At 42.3% G+C, this 15,852-nt stretch overlaps 1 protein-coding gene across 3 annotated transcripts in view; it reads right to left on the bottom strand.

Moving 5' to 3' along the window:
• The window catches only part of pard3aa (par-3 family cell polarity regulator alpha, a), a 403,329-nt gene that overhangs the window by 245,160 nt on the left and 142,317 nt on the right, over positions 1-15,852 (bottom strand). For all 3 annotated transcript variants that reach the window (XM_060869627.1, XM_060869625.1, XM_060869626.1), the window contains exon 4: positions 2,577-2,743. In XM_060869627.1, coding sequence (XP_060725610.1) covers positions 2,577-2,743 — 167 coding nt within the window. The remainder of the gene's footprint in view (positions 1-2,576; positions 2,744-15,852) is intronic.

The following is a 15,852-nucleotide window of genomic DNA, read 5'->3' as shown; positions in this document are numbered from 1 at the left end:
TCTAAATAACACTCCATTCACTCGGCATAGAGCCTTGTTTTAATGAACTGGTCCAAGATATTTGAAATTTCCACTGCTGAGCTGAAATTATCTGTGTTTGACATAAACTCATAAATACAGAATACAGTAATGCCACCCGTGGATATGACAGACTCGCCACGCTGAGCTGTTATTAGCAATATTATGATTGGCGGGCCAAGGAAGTTTTTGGACCCGAGCCCTACAAAGACACGTTCATTCCAGCCAGGTCTCCGACATGCACTCATTCCTTCAATCGCTAATTATCTCCATTACACGCTGCTAATTCACACCGTGCCTATAGTGTTATTTCATCTGGAGGTGAAATCAAATGCCCTAAAGCGCAGGCACTTGAATTGAATCTCCACTTTTTGGTTGTACGGAGCTAACGGACCTAATGCAGGTTAGTTTCACACGTCGGGGGCCTCGGCCTAGAAAGCCTGCCAAGCACAGCGGCTCGTGGCTACAGAAGTCGGCACATTAAAAACAAAAATGTCTCCGGTTATAGAATCAGATGATCCACATGAGGGGTTCTGCACAAAGCGGAGGAAAAGCGATCCATATGGTTAACCGGGGCACATGGTAATGAAAAGCAGACGGGAATGTAAAGGAATGGGTCACCATGGCCGCTGATCATCATCCCAGGCCTTCTCAGAGCTTCGGCTCATAAAAGAAGCCTGCTTATTAATTTATAAGACACAGTAAATGACATGAATACACAGGCATGAAGAATATAAATCAGTGGGGGAAAAAGGGTGGATCTGCTAACCTCGGTCTCTGCTACTTGAACTCAAACAGAGATGGGGAGAAAAAAAAAAAGAAGAAAAAAAAAAGAAAAAGAGAACTTCTCATCTCCTGTGAGAGGCTGTGAGTCTCGTCTTATCAATCAAGACACCCTCCAGATACGTGTCCTATACATACACGTGCGGGCAGATCTGCGAGAATGCGTCCATGCTCCATTGTAGTCTGTTGAAAGAGAACTGAAGACCATCCAGGAAATCATGGACCTTACTTGCACTGATTAGTATAACAAAAGAGTGATGGCATTATGCGTTGAAGGCCAGTCAGCCGGCAAGAACGGAGCCAGAAAAGAACACGGATACCTCTTTAAATAGAGCACATCTGGATTTTCATGCTAAATATGTGGACGGTGTATATATCCAGGAAATCCCAAAGAGCCATAAAGATATAGTAGACTATACCGATTCAATCATAAAGACATCAGGAGCATATTAAATCAGAGCAAATTGAATCCAAGTTCCTATTTCACGTTGTTACACAATCTCACATTATTTTCATCAAAACACTACAGGATAGTGTTTTATATATACAGTCTGGCATTATCGACCACAAACAGACCTTCCAACAACACAAACAATCTTCTAGTGGAAAGTGAAAAAAAAAAACAGGGTAAAAACACCTTAATTCTTCAGTCTTAGTCAAATGATAGCACGGTGCTGGATTACAGTGAACCCAGACAAGCGGAGTGCTTTTAAATAGGATTACGAGCAAAAACAGCGAGACGCGCTAATCTCATCGCAAGCTGCCGTGTCACATTCCGAGTACGGCGTCCTCCCCTCCGCCTTCGCTTCCACCCTTTCATTCGCTATATTACCATTTCTAAGGCACTGAAGAGTTGTCATTGCTGAGAAAGGAGGGCCATTTTGAGAGAATAATTGGCCTCTTCTTCACTCGTTGCAATGGGGGGGAGGAGGAGGGGTCGGGGGAGAAGAAAGTGAAGGAGCATCTCTATGATTCATTAGGAGCCAAAGGCACTGACCTCCAAAAGTGAGCCACACAACAAAGCAAACGTTAGCACTACAAAGGAGCGCTCTCCGTTCTGTATAGCGCTGAGAATTGCTGTAGATAAAGGAATTCGCTATAAGACGAACCGCACGACTTCGGACCGACGCAAGGCAGGGTTTGTCATGAGGAATAGATGAGTAAGGCTGCAGATGTTCAGAGTAAAGTGAAAGCCAGAATACAGTATACAGTACAAACATATAAAGTCTACAGGCAAGGGCATAAAACTATTCTATGTGGAAAAAAAATCTTTGGTGATCATCTTGTGTTGCTTTGAGTCGAACTATACTTTAAAGAACATGATCTTTTTAAGTGAATTCATCTGAATGGACACCCGACTGTCTGGTTGAAGGGGAAAAAGAGTCAAGAAAATATTATTAAATCCTTAAACAGAAAAGATAATTATAGAACAGCACATGATACTTGATGTAATGATACACGGATAGTCCAGGTAAAAGGGATGAAAACCTCAGGGTTCGGATCGTGTTCAACTTGGAAACTTTATAAGCTGGGAAAAACCAGGGGTTACTCAAACTTGTGTAAACTAGATGGGAATTTATAGTCGGGTTTTGGATAGCCTGCATAGCCTAAACATTTACACAGAGCTTTATAAAAACATCAGCCCTGATACCTCTTACTTACCTCTTGCCTATTTTTTTCTAATGAAACTTGAACATCAAGCAACGTACAGTATGGTTCATTATAAAGGAGGTTTTGCCTCCTTGTCTTTTTTTTTTTTTTTTGTGGGGTCTTACCTTGCGCTCCAAGCTGTTGGTACCACTGGTGATGTTGGATTTGAGGAAGCCAGCCGTTGTGGACCAGCGTGTCGGGTTCTTCCTGGAAGGCTCCTCTGGCTGGAGTGGAGTCTCTGGCAAAACCACAAGAGCCGGATCGCTACTGCGCCTCACTTGCAGATGCATGTCTGAGACAGAGAAAAACACAGAAAGAGACACAGAGAGGATTAATATCTCATTCTTTCTCCTTATATCTAGCTGTCTCACTGCACAATAGGAATCCCATTCAGGTTAGAAGAGGACCACGTGTCCTACACGCCCGTGCTGATTCCACCTACAGCTCTTCAGCTCGGCTGTTTTGTTTCCTGCAGATAACACGTTTCGGTGCCGCAGTCGAGCGGGATGGCAAAACAGCAGTATATTCATGTCAGACACAAAGCCTGGGCCCTTACAGCTTAAAGAAAAGAGCCTCGACAATGATGATCTTTGAGCCAAGCTTTAGCCTGTTACCCCATAGAGAGAGACCCGGACTAGGATGGAAACAGTGGATAGAAATAAAGATAGATAGACATGTCTCTGAAGTGATACGGTGTAATGGACTTGAACTATAGGTCAGGTAAAAGAAGTCCAGCCAGGCAACTGGACTGATGTGCTCTTTTTCACACAAAGCCATCTTTTTTACAGAGGAAATTGCTTACTGCATGTCTGTGATGGCCAGCAGCGATGAGACGGAACGTTTTTAATTACCTGAGTCATAAACCTTTAGTCATAAATATCAAGTGCAGAGAGCACACGTAACCAAAGGCTATTCTGGGGGTGATAATTATTTTCAATTTAATATCAGAATTGATTTTGATATCGAAACAGAGAGTCTGCAACGTTGTGCAACTGACTCAATGTTAACAAAATGACCACAAATTTGCAACAAACTGAATCAGATACTACATGCATCCCCATCTATTTATAAAGTGATCGACATTTGCAGAATATCAAATGATTTACTTGAGAACACCGTATGGTCTAATAATATTTGCTAACTTTCCTGTCAGCCTGTGAACACCTGTGTCGACTCTCCCGCCGGCTGTGTCGTGTCAGTATCGTTAGCTAACCAAGCCTTACAAAAAATAGTGGTGAAAGCAATTTGAAAGCATTACAGGCTTAACCGTGTTCATACGGACATTCCGTCTGAACGCTTTTCCTCCTTGATCAGAACAATTTGGCTATACAGTGAAAAATAGGCTATTCTTACTCATACATCAGTTCCGAGCAGGACAAATGTACGGTCTGTGAACGCAGCTAGACCGAGACTGGGGGTTATGGTTAGGATTACATAACAAAGAGTAGCCTTTTAGTATCAGCAGCCAAAAATGGGTTGTCTTTAGGAGCAGAAATGCAGGCCTTCAGAAATGACATGGATCCTGTTTGTGACTGCTTCTGGTACTTCTACTCACCAGACGAACACTGCAACAACCACCAGCCATCTTTCAGCGCTTAACATATGGTGGTTGTTTTTTGTCTGATTCAAGACCCCATATGCTACCATCCCGAGTTATATAACATCACTTCTGAACACGTATTGAAGAAGCAGCATGGCGTAGCCTTGGGATCTGCCTAAAATCATGACGCCCGAGGAGCCGTGGCAGTGTGAGTATAAAATTAGCCTTGAATTACTTTCAGAACTCAGTAATGATTTTTAAATACGCTTTCCAATGTCTGCCTGCGGTCAGCTCATGTCCAGTTCTGAGACAGCAAGACCTGCTTAACTGCCTCCCATGTGTTAGATTAAAGTAAGGAATTAGGCTGAGAGGTCAATGTAAAACTGCCCAGACAAACACAAAAGGTACGAATTAAAGAGAAAAGGAAAAAAGAAAAAAAAAAAAAGATCAAATTTCAATTACACACACTGACCTTGGTAAATGCCATTACAAAACCCTAATTCCAGACACATAATAACGTGGTCTGGCATGAACTTTATGTGAAATTGTAGATAATAGTTTTAAGTTGGTGTCAAAAATGGGGGAAAATAACATTTCGGCAAACGTTAACGAGAGGAGACGGCCGGTTTGAACAGTCGTATCTGCAAAATGCCTCCAAATCCTAGAAAGAGATTTTTTTTTTCCCTCAGTTTAAAGCAATGCTAGTCAAAAGCAGCCTCTGTAATGAAGCAAATCTGGCTGGGAAGTCCAGCAGAGACACAGGAAACGTTCAAATCTTCAGCAGATGTGCCGGAGCCGGTTACAGATCAAGACTGAACGAAATGCAAAAGAAGACATTCCCTCTTCCTCATCCTCCTTTTCATCTTTCTCTTTTCATCTCGGCAGGCCTTAAGTGAGCAAAAATATTAAATTTATGGTGCAAATCGACTCACAGATGCCTTTGAACGATCCCTTAAACAGGTTCGGGAGCAGCTTGTGTTCATTCGTTTGTCTAGAATTTCATTTTTAAACAGGATCAAAGTCTCTAAACGGATCAATCCGTATACGATCGCCTCGAACATGCTGCATTGGAAGTGCTGCTGAACATCATGTGCGTTCTTATAAGTTCACAGTGTAGATTTGTCTGGACCCATTTTCAATTCTCGGAATAACTGATAAAACTGGGGTTTTCCCACAAAGTCATGGTGCTTATTCTCATGTCATTTGGCCATTGCTAGTAAAAAATATCTCTGCAACGTCATCCAAAAAACAGCCGCAATGAGATTTTACTGCTGCCTTGTGAAATGTGTCCGGCATGGACACAAGGGCTTTTGTGCAGACACGAGGGTCTGAGTCGGAGACTCCATTATGCTAAATATTCGCCTGGATGCGAGTATAGTCTGACCCACATACAAACCCCAACCCTGATCCTCCTCTTTCCTTTTCCAATATATACTCCTAATGTGTGATCGGATTAGCTCTGCGCCACACAAAAATTGGCTTCCCTTGCCTTTAATAACCCGGACGACCACTTAAAGCTCCTCAGCCATCAATCTCAGGTGTGTTGAGGGACATCCAGAGCCCCTAACGAGATGGAAGGGCAATTTCAGCCCCAGCGTGAGCGCTTAAGGAGTCTGCCACCCCCGTGCACCAGAGACCAGGTTCAACTCACAGAAGCACCACTCACAAAGCTCATATTTACATCACTAATCTACTGCCTCAGGCTGTGTGTGTCTATGAGAGAGAGAGAGAGAGAGAGAGAGAGAGATATATTCCAACAGGGGATTCATCTATAATTAACACAAAGTGTGCAAATGCCTTGAAAGGATACACAGGGAGAAAAACAAACATCTACCTAATTTCATTACTTTGCGTTATGTAATATATGTTATATATCTCCTTCATGTACGTGTGAACTGATAAAGGAAACTGCTACCAGAAACACATTAAATACTCTAGACGTAATAAGATTTACAACTTCTGCATTCTCTTTCATAACCTGTGCTATTTATGTCTATTTAACAGTTAACCAACAAGTTCTGACCCTGGTATGTCTGTGCTCTTCACATTATAAGCACATGATTTCACACGTGCAAGCTGCTCCGTCTGTCGTCAGCGGAGTGTTGAAGTCATTTAGCAGTGCGAGTACAGCGGATTTCTCAAACTCTTTCCATATGAAAGGTGCTTTGAAGTAGAATACTTTCCCAATGAATTCAGCAACAGCAAAAGAAGAAGATTAAGAGAACGTTTCGCAGTCCGAAACGTCCGAGTGACGGCTGCCGCAATAAGCCCTCGTACGTGTTGCCGGGTTCGGAATCCGTTTTATCCACGTTCACTAATAATCTCAGGTCCATAAATGAACTCTGAATGTCGTTTGGATAAAACTATCCACCTGGCTGGGCAACGCTAGTTCCACCCTGCTTGAATCTGTCTATTCAAACACAGGTTGTTTTAATACCTTATATTGCGTGCTTCAGTCATTTAAATTGGCCGAGTGTCCATTTTGTCCTTGTGGCCAGTTAGTTGCCAGAGGAAAGTGTCCCTGACTGGATGCCAGCAGCGGCCCGTCATACGGCAGAATACAGATCAGGTTCGGCCAGAGGACAAGCGAGAAAAAAAGAAAGTGATGAGCAGCACGGAGGCCAGCGCACTAATTCCATTTCACTCCATCACTCGCTTCCTTCACTGTCTCTCCTTTCTTTATGCAAATATGGTGAGTGAATAAATTGGGCTCAGTTTTATGGAATCATTATGATATCAGAACATGACCTTGGTATCCTAACGGAAAAATATAACTTTTTTTTTCCTCCCCGAACCTGGAAATACAGAAAATTGTTTCGTTCCATTTGAATAAATAAAATATGAGATCGTGTCTTTGATGGGACATTTATTTAAGAGCCAAGTGTCAATGCTGTGTTTATATTGATGTCCCTAGAGGTAAAGCCATGGCATCTCTTTAAAAGCAAAGTCCAGCCTGCATTTGCATTTGGCTTGAGAGAAGAGAAAGAAAATAAAAAGTTAGGGAAACTGTTCATTACTGGGAATTTGCTGAGCGTCCAACAGACATTACGGGTTTGGCATTAACTGGACGTGGGAGTGAAGAGCTTTGTGGGAGAGAAGCTCTAAATATAGCACTAGTGGGGGACTTTATCGCTGCGTGTAAACAGAGACCTGTGACCTGCAGAAAGGAGTGTCAAAGCTAAGCAGCTCAGGGAGGCTCTTAAAGCATGGAAGAGGATCTGCATGAGAGATTCCTGGTGATGGTGGGACACGGCACAGAGAAGGGAGGACAGGAGAGGCTGGGGAGAGCAGAACAGGAACAGGGAAGAGTGGAATAAAAATAGACATTGGACAGATAGACAGAGATAGTGAGACACCATGTAGGTAAGTTCGTGAAGGTTGCAGAGGGGGGTATGAGAGAGAAAAATAGGGGTAAAAAAAAGAGCACACAACAATGTGTCCAACCATGTATGGACTTCTCCATACGAGTCTTACTGAGTTGAGGGAAGCTTCCCGTTTCAGGCAAAGAGACAGGGCGCACCATTTAGGACAGAAGTATCGTGTTTCCGTCGTCGTCTTATCACACTGCACCGAGAAAACTAACCACTTCAAGCTTCATATTTCAAAATACAATTTTATGAACAAGTACGATGTAATGAAGCCAAGGACTTGAGATAAGAGCAGAAAGAAAATGCAGGCTGTTTTAATGAACAAATGCAGTCTTCAAACAGCCATAAGGCTGAGATTAGCAGGGGAACCGGGAGGATCAATCGTGTGTCTGCTGGAACCACGGCGTACAAGAACGGAGCTTGATTTAACAAAATACAGACATTAATGGAAGGACAAAGTGAGAGACACAAACTCAAACTGAGAAGATAAAGAGAGCAGGAGGGTTAGAAAAAGCGCACTTGTATAAGTCATTGTTATTCAGAAAGCATCATGATAGACATTTACATTTTTAGGCTAACTAAGAAAAAAAAAAAAAGGTCAATAAAATTTCTGAAGAGGAAAACCAAATACGATACAGGACTCTGTATAACGTGTACACATCATGTCAATTCTCAGGACCTGCAAGGTTCTTATCTTATTGCTGGGAATGAATAATGTAATAGAATTCATTCATTTGGTATTTGCAGTGTAGTTCATATGAAAATGAACTAGTTCAAAATGAAAAGTTCAAAATTTGCTGGAGAATTATAATACTAAAAAAAAAAACACATATGCATTGATACACGTCATCGTGTCAAGGATTTTTAATTATTATAGAATTTTAAGTTTAGTTTTACACTAAGTTTGCTTATATATTGCACAGAGATTGCAAAATATATGAAATTAAAACATTGCATTTGCTTTTATCTTACTGGGGATCAAAACTATACGGCTTAATGCCGTCAATCACATCCTTATTTTCGGCGGTCTTATTTTCGTTCATTAATAGCGTTTATTTTTGTTTAAAGGTTACAAAATGGGGGGGCACGGTGGCTTAGTAGTTAGCACGTTCGCCTCACACCTCCAGGGTTGGGGGTTCGATTCCCGCCTCTGCCTTGTGTATGTGGAGTTTGCATGTTCTCCCCGTGCCTCGGGGGTTTCCTCCGGGTACTCCGGTTTTCTCCCCCGGTCCAAAGACATGTATGGTAGGTTGATTGGCATCTCTGGATAATTGTCCGTAGTGTGTGATTGTGTGAGTGAATGAGAGTGTGTGTGTGTGTGCCCTGCGAAGGGTTGGCACTCCGTCCAGGGTGTATCCTGCCTTGATGCCCGATGACGCCTGAGATAGGCACAGGCTCCCCGTGACCCGAGGTAGTTCGGATAAGCGGTAGAAGATGAGTGAGAGAGAGTGGGTTACAAAATGTTTAAAGGTAGTAAACTGGTAATATTATTCTAAGTCATAATGCTCGCTAATGAATACAGATGCATAAATAATAGCATCAAGGCACCGTGAATAGAAACTGAACAGGAGTGTGAAGTACCTAGAGGCCCTGTCCTCTAGTGACGAGAGTTAGGGGGGAAAACTTGAACGCTCTCTAAAATAAAAATAAATAAATAAATAAAAACCTGCCTCATCTGGGCCGAGATTTCCCATATGGTGGGGACGAAAAGTGGTGTTACACAGGGGAGGATAATTAACGCGACACTCAGGAATGCCACCCCAACATCGAGAGCAGGCCAGCTGAGCTGAAAATACTCCCTAAATATCTGCACTCCCTGAAGGAGTCCTAATCAGCTAACCAAACATCCCTGCATAGCTCCAGTGCTCAGTGGAAATACCGCAGAACTATTCGTCCCCCAGACAAGGACCTCACTTGGATAAGCAAAATAAAGATAAAAGCTGTAAATCTTGTTCCTGCTGTCAGTCATAATCCGCAATGTCACCGCATTTCAGAGTGGGCTGTCTGGATCAGGGCCACGAATCACTGGAGCTTGTCACTGAAAGGGAGAGTGACGTGAACAGAAAAGGTCCTACAACACGCAGAGGAAAGCGCTCACGGCGAATTATTCCAAATTATTTATCTTTGAGCATTAAGAACTTTCAGTCAGTTACATGAAGTTATATCGAGGGTATCTGTTTTCCAAAAAATAAGTAGAGAAAGAAGATTATGGACAAAACATAGTGATAAACATGCCTTCAGATCTCATTTCTATACTATTCATTTATTTACTGTTTGTTTGTATGCAATCCCACCGCTAGCACATTTTTGACCCTTTTGTTGCTTCCTGAATTCACGTTGAGCCCATAAGTCTTTTCGCCCACACTGCACATGGTGTATTTACACTCAAACAAAGACCTGGTTATGTGTATATATTTTTTTTCCGGCTGCTGACGGATGTGTTACTATTTCCTATTAATTCTCTATTGTACTGCTGCTTATTTAGATGCTTCATGACATCATTCGAACTGCTATGCGGAGGTATACATCACTTCCCCTAATGGCAATTTTAAGAAACTCTCACGACATTTGTTCGGCGGCTGTAACAGGACACTTTTAACGAAGCCTTCAATATTGGGAGCATAGCGGGGTTTTTCCCAGCAGTATTTGCTGAGAAGAGTGATGATGGAATCCCACAAAATGGCATGTGAAGCAAGAACGACGATAAAAACGAGGGGAAAACTGATTTTAACAGCTTTGAAATGATGCAGCTGGTTAACTCTGTCCAGTGAAGTGAAGCAAAATAGAAGAAGGGAAAAAAAAAAGCATATTTATTTCAGATTGTCTGTCTTTGCTTTGATGAGCGGACGTTGCCGTTCAGGGTGGTGGAACTTTCCGATCTGTTCCACGGTGAGCTTTCCTCTTGGATCGAACCAGAAAGAACGGTTCCACTTCAAAGACAACGATGAAGCGCACAAAGAGGGGTCTGTAGCAGGAGAAAGACTTTGGCAGGACAAGAACCGCACCATGCCGAGACAACATCCAGCGCCGTGCGTGTGTATTCGTGGGAAGGCTTCTTCATTCATTCATTCATTCATCTTCTACCGCTTATCCGAACTACCTCGGGTCACGGGGAGCCTGTGCCTATCTCAGGCGTCATCGGGCATCAAGGCAGGATACACCCTGGACGGAGTGCCAACCCATCACAGGGCACACACACACTCTCATTCACTCACGCAATCACACACTAGGGACAATTTTCCAGAGATGCCAATCAACCTACCATGCATGTCTTTGGACTGAGGGAGGAAACCGGAGTACCCGGAGGAAACCCCAGAGGCACAGGGAGAACATGCAAACTCCACACACACAAGGTGGAGGCGGGAATCGAACCACGACCCTGGAGGTGTGAGGCGAACGTGCTAACCACTAAGCCACCGTGCCCCCCTGGGAAGGCTTCTTAAAAAAAAAATAAAAAATGTAGCTAAGCTACTGCAGAGATAGATAAACTACAATGAAGACGCATCCGTCTTCTGCAGCCACATATACATGTGCAAAGGTATACAAATATACATATATATATATAAATATATTGGTCGAAGTCATGGCCTAATGGTTAGAGAGTTTGACTCCTAACCCTAAGGTTGGGGGTAGGAGTCTCGGGCCGGCAATACCACGACTGAGGTGCCCTTGAGCAAGGCACCGACCCCCCCATCCGCAGCATAAATGGCTGCCGGGTGTGTGTTCACGGTGTGTGTGCACTTTGGATGGGTTAAATGCAGAGAACGAATTCTGATTATGGGTCACCATACTTAGCCGTATGTCACGTCACGTCAGTATTCCATTTTCTATAATAAATAAATGTATTTTGAAGTGATCTAAAAAATAAACCTTATAAGTGTAAAAGATGTCAATTTGACTGTACCACCTGTGCGAAAAGGAACTCTAAAGGCTGATTCCTTTATATCTGAGAGTGTAGACGTAGACGATGAACTGAAACTGCGGGGTTTTGAAATCCAGAAAGTCCTGCTGGTTCAGTTACCCACAATTCAAATGAAGTTTGTCTCTAGGATTTTTCTGGTCATATATGTATCCACAGAGTTGGGTTCATATTTTCAAGAAACATTTGAAACTCTGAGGAATGAGTCTGAGGAGTAGAACGGAACAGAACCAGTCAGAGCCTCATGGTGAGTGTAGGCACTGCGCCGAAAAGGGCCAGCCAGGTCAGGTGGGTACAGTGACACACACTGTACGGTCAAATCCCACTGAGGTGTCATGAGGATGCTGAAACCCTGCGGTGATGTCATTGGGATCGAGAAACCCCTGCTGTGATGTCATCAGGCTTCTGATACCAAGCTGTGATGTCATCAGGAACCAATTTCTGCTTCTCTAATTTGGGCTCATCAAAAGTGATGAGTGTTGTCACGACACAATTAAACCCCTACTGGTTCTGTTGTGATTCAGCGTGCCGGGATCAACACGGAACATCAGGGAGCTAGCAATTTAAGAAGAGAGTAGGGGACTAATGCTAGCTCAAGAGGCACCATCATACTCAACCATTTTTCTGCAGCACGCACAGTACTATGAACAGATTTAGGGCTTTTTAGGGGGGAGAGACGTAACAAACAGCTCAGAAAACAGTCAGATCAACAGAAACCGGTGCCAGGGTTATAATTCTATATGGGATTGAATCAACACAACTAAAATATGAATCATAATCGAGTTACTACATTATTGTAGTAATAAAAAAACTTCAAGACTTCATAAAGCACAAGTCTGTAAAAATCTTTAAGTCTTTGGGTCCTGAATAGGACACAACCTTGTACTGGGAATTAGGCTGACAGTGCCAAAGTACTAAAATAAACAACATAAAAAAAATGTCAGAGAAAATGTTTTCTCAAGATCAAAGACATGATCTTGGGGCCAAAACAGCACTCGGCTTAATTACTTGTGCTGTGTTTTTACACTAAAAAAAAAAGATTTGGGCTATTTATAATGACTACGGCACAGAGTCCAGACATATCCAGTCTGTGTAATGTAAGAAAAAGGGTGGGATAGCAAAGGCAGGAACAAAATAGCACTCAAGAGAAGCTAGATCAACATTACTATCAGCAAATTCCAGCAGACTTTCCCATGTCTCACCATGCCATGCCCTTTCACCGAGGCGATAAAAAAAAAAAAAATATATATATATATATATATAAAAAAGAGGCATTTTCATTTAAAAAAATATATATATATACACTTATATATATACACGTGTATATGTGTGTGTATATATATATATATATATATATATATATATATATATATATATATATATATATATATATACACACACACACACACACACACACACACATATATATACACACATACACGTGTATATATATAAGTGTATATATATATTTATTTTTTTTAAATGAAAATGCCTCTTTTTTTGTCTTACAGAGGCATTTCCATGAAAAACACATTCGAACTAAACTCTACATAGGTGTGAAATTTAGGCATAGTGTGTGTGAAATTTAGGCATAAACAGGATCTCTGATCTCTGTCTGTAAAAACATTTAACACACCATGTACAAAGAAGTAACGCAAATCCAACAGCAAAAAAACTTGTCAAGTTGCAAGTTATCAAGGGTGAATAAAGGGCACGGTGAACTTTGCGTCAGGGTTAGCCATAGCTTTTTTTAACATTCACGTGAGGGCCAATGAAACTTGTGCTACAGTGCATACTGTGGCATTGTACTACACACTATGTGGTTTCATTTTTACCAAAGTGTTTTCTGTCATTTACCACTCAACTACTTGTAGATTAGTTATCATACAATCAGCTCCACAAGTATTCGGATAGTAAATTTTTTTATAATTTTGTAAAAAAAAAAACAAGTTTTTGACCAAAAAAAGTGACGTTATCTTCCTGATCCTTTACCTTGTCAATAAGCGTCTACAGTAAAAACCATTAGTGGAATAAGAAAGCAAGTGAATCACAAAAGTCATCAGGAGCATCACGAGAGGTCCGAACAGACTGAGCCCCAATTAGACCTACTGTAACTCCACAACCCAAGACTTGATGAAGAAAAAAGGGTCGCAGTGACAGGAGTGTCAGCAAGAAGTCTAACGAACTCTGAAGTTTTGCCTACTAATCTGAACGCTTTAAACAAATATCGTGAGGGTATATTTGTGACGGGGCCACAGGGACTGACAGGGCGAGGACATGGATCGTATCTTGCCTTCATGAAGCGGTAGCCTCAAAAGAAAAAAAAAAGCTTTGTAGTCAGAGCTTTGAATTAGGGAGCCTGAAAGGCATTGCGTCGGTTGAATGGCAAAGACTGGGTGATGCTGTTAATGATCCTAACATGCACATGCCTCCGTGGAAGAGGAGCTCGACAGGGCGCGACAAGCCTGCAGCACTGTTTCAGCTCGCACTCTGTTGCAAGTGTAGTTTGAGTCTTTGCACATCTTTTAAAGAAGTGCATTGATTTCAGCTTGCCAGGGTGAGGACGATGAAGGTTTAGAGAAGCCTGCAGGTGATCTAGAGAATTATACATGACCTGTGATCACAATAAATCACAAACTATGACAGAGACATTAAAAATGTGTGGAAAAGGAGCAGGAAGGAGTCTGGTGCCGTTCTGGCACTGCATGAATTGGTTTCAGGGCAAACGAGAAGCTTAACTCTTTCACACACACTTTGCTTCACCTCAGATGGCCATTTCTATCAATTAAATACACACCCATCAGCACCGAGAGCCGTTTTTATCCATCTGCGTGCTTCACACTTCATTACTGAATAGGTTCTTTACCCATTTAACAGTGTCGATGGTGACAACAATTAGCTATAACAAGCTTTAGATTAAACTGTGCCGGATTTATAGTTTTATGACTGATAGTTTGAATTAGATAAGCTTGCAACCCACACATGCAATGAAGCCCAACTCCGGGTCTCTCCTTATGTCCCTCTCGATCTTTATCTGTCTCCATGTGTGCTCATTCATGCTGAGCTTCTAATGGAAGAGAAGCCTGGATGATTAAGAGATGCCATACCTAATAAACTCTGACTCTAACTCACTCCAAAGTGCAAAGACCCTTCAATGTCAGATAAGGCTGAGGCCCATAGCAGAGTGCCAAAGTTTGAACCTGCATTTATGAGACCACGTTTTCATTTAAGCTGGGGAAAGAGCTGTCAATAAAGACAAGCCAAGAGAGAAACTCTCAATCCTCTGAGTGCAGCCAAATTAAAATAGTCCAGCCTTAGTCATGCTTACCCAGAGATATGATTCTTGACATTATATTTGCTGAAGGTATTGGAGAAGCTCAGCTCTCAAAAATGCAGGACTAAAGGAAAAGATGAAGGTAAGAAAGTGAGGCTGCACACCAGAACTGATCAGAAAAGAATCTCAAGCTCACCAACAACCACTACAAAAGTTTTTAAAAATTTATCCAAGTGAAGTAACTCACATAATCTTGACCACCTGCACTTTAGTGTTTTTTCCTAATCTGCACCAGGTGGATCGATGCCTGCACTGAAATTATGTGGCTCCCGTGAGTCCATTCCATATCCTTTTATTGTCTTCTACGAGGCCCCGATTCAAGAGGGACGGACACAGGGTGAGAGACAGACGTCCTAGCAGCGAGCCACAAAGCAAACTGATTGGCCGAATGGTGGCTGATCTATAGGTGTCCACAATTTTCCCAGCAGGCAATCCCATAATGGTTGAGTAGCCTGTGTGTGACCAGCATGACGCCCCCAGGCTCCCCCTCTAGTCATACTCCCTGTAGGGATGTGGCCCCCTGCTGGTACTGTGATGGCCAAATGCTGGACTAACTACAAAACCACAGAGAGATCAAATCCATACCAGCAGGGACATTAACACCAACAATGGAACACTTTCAGGCTGTTAACCAGTTGTGATGTGGTGAAAGTCTGGTTACTTGGCTTGTCTATCAGAGCCTATCGTCACGAGCCAAGTCTAAGTTGCTTTGTATAAATGCTTGAACCAAATGAATACATTTTGATATACAGTAAAGCTTCAGGTTCGATGGCTAAAAACTGACAAGAGTGGGCAAGGCATGTTGGGAAGCTATGTATGCCTGCCACGTAGAGCAAGATGAACATAGGTAGTGTAAAGAGAGCCAAGGGAAGGCATTAGTACGGGAGCAGAGAAGCCAGAGTGCCTGAGGGAAGGGTTCCTCAGAGCTGCACTCTTCTCTCTAATGAGCACCTCTGATTCCCTTAAGGCCACTTGAAACCTGTAGAACTCAACACATGTCTAGTGCACACACACACACACACACACACACAATACATGGAGGTCCATGAAAGCGGTCGACAGAATATGGAAAGTAATTTTAGATTATTGGCTTACCAGTTGACTCGTAAGAATGCAAACGTAGATGTATAACCTGTAAATCAAGTATTGTGCCTAGCTGAAGTGGTCTTATATATTATATTTATTTAAAAAAATGCTTTTAATTCCTATTTAGTGCTTTTGGGTTGCTAGGTAATTCGTA

The sequence above is a fragment of the Tachysurus vachellii genome, chromosome 5 (genome assembly GCF_030014155.1).
Source record: "Tachysurus vachellii isolate PV-2020 chromosome 5, HZAU_Pvac_v1, whole genome shotgun sequence".
NCBI lineage: Eukaryota > Metazoa > Chordata > Actinopteri > Siluriformes > Bagridae > Tachysurus > Tachysurus vachellii.
The sequence above is the reverse complement of the archived record's forward strand: the minus strand, read 5'-3'. Positions and strand labels throughout refer to the sequence as shown.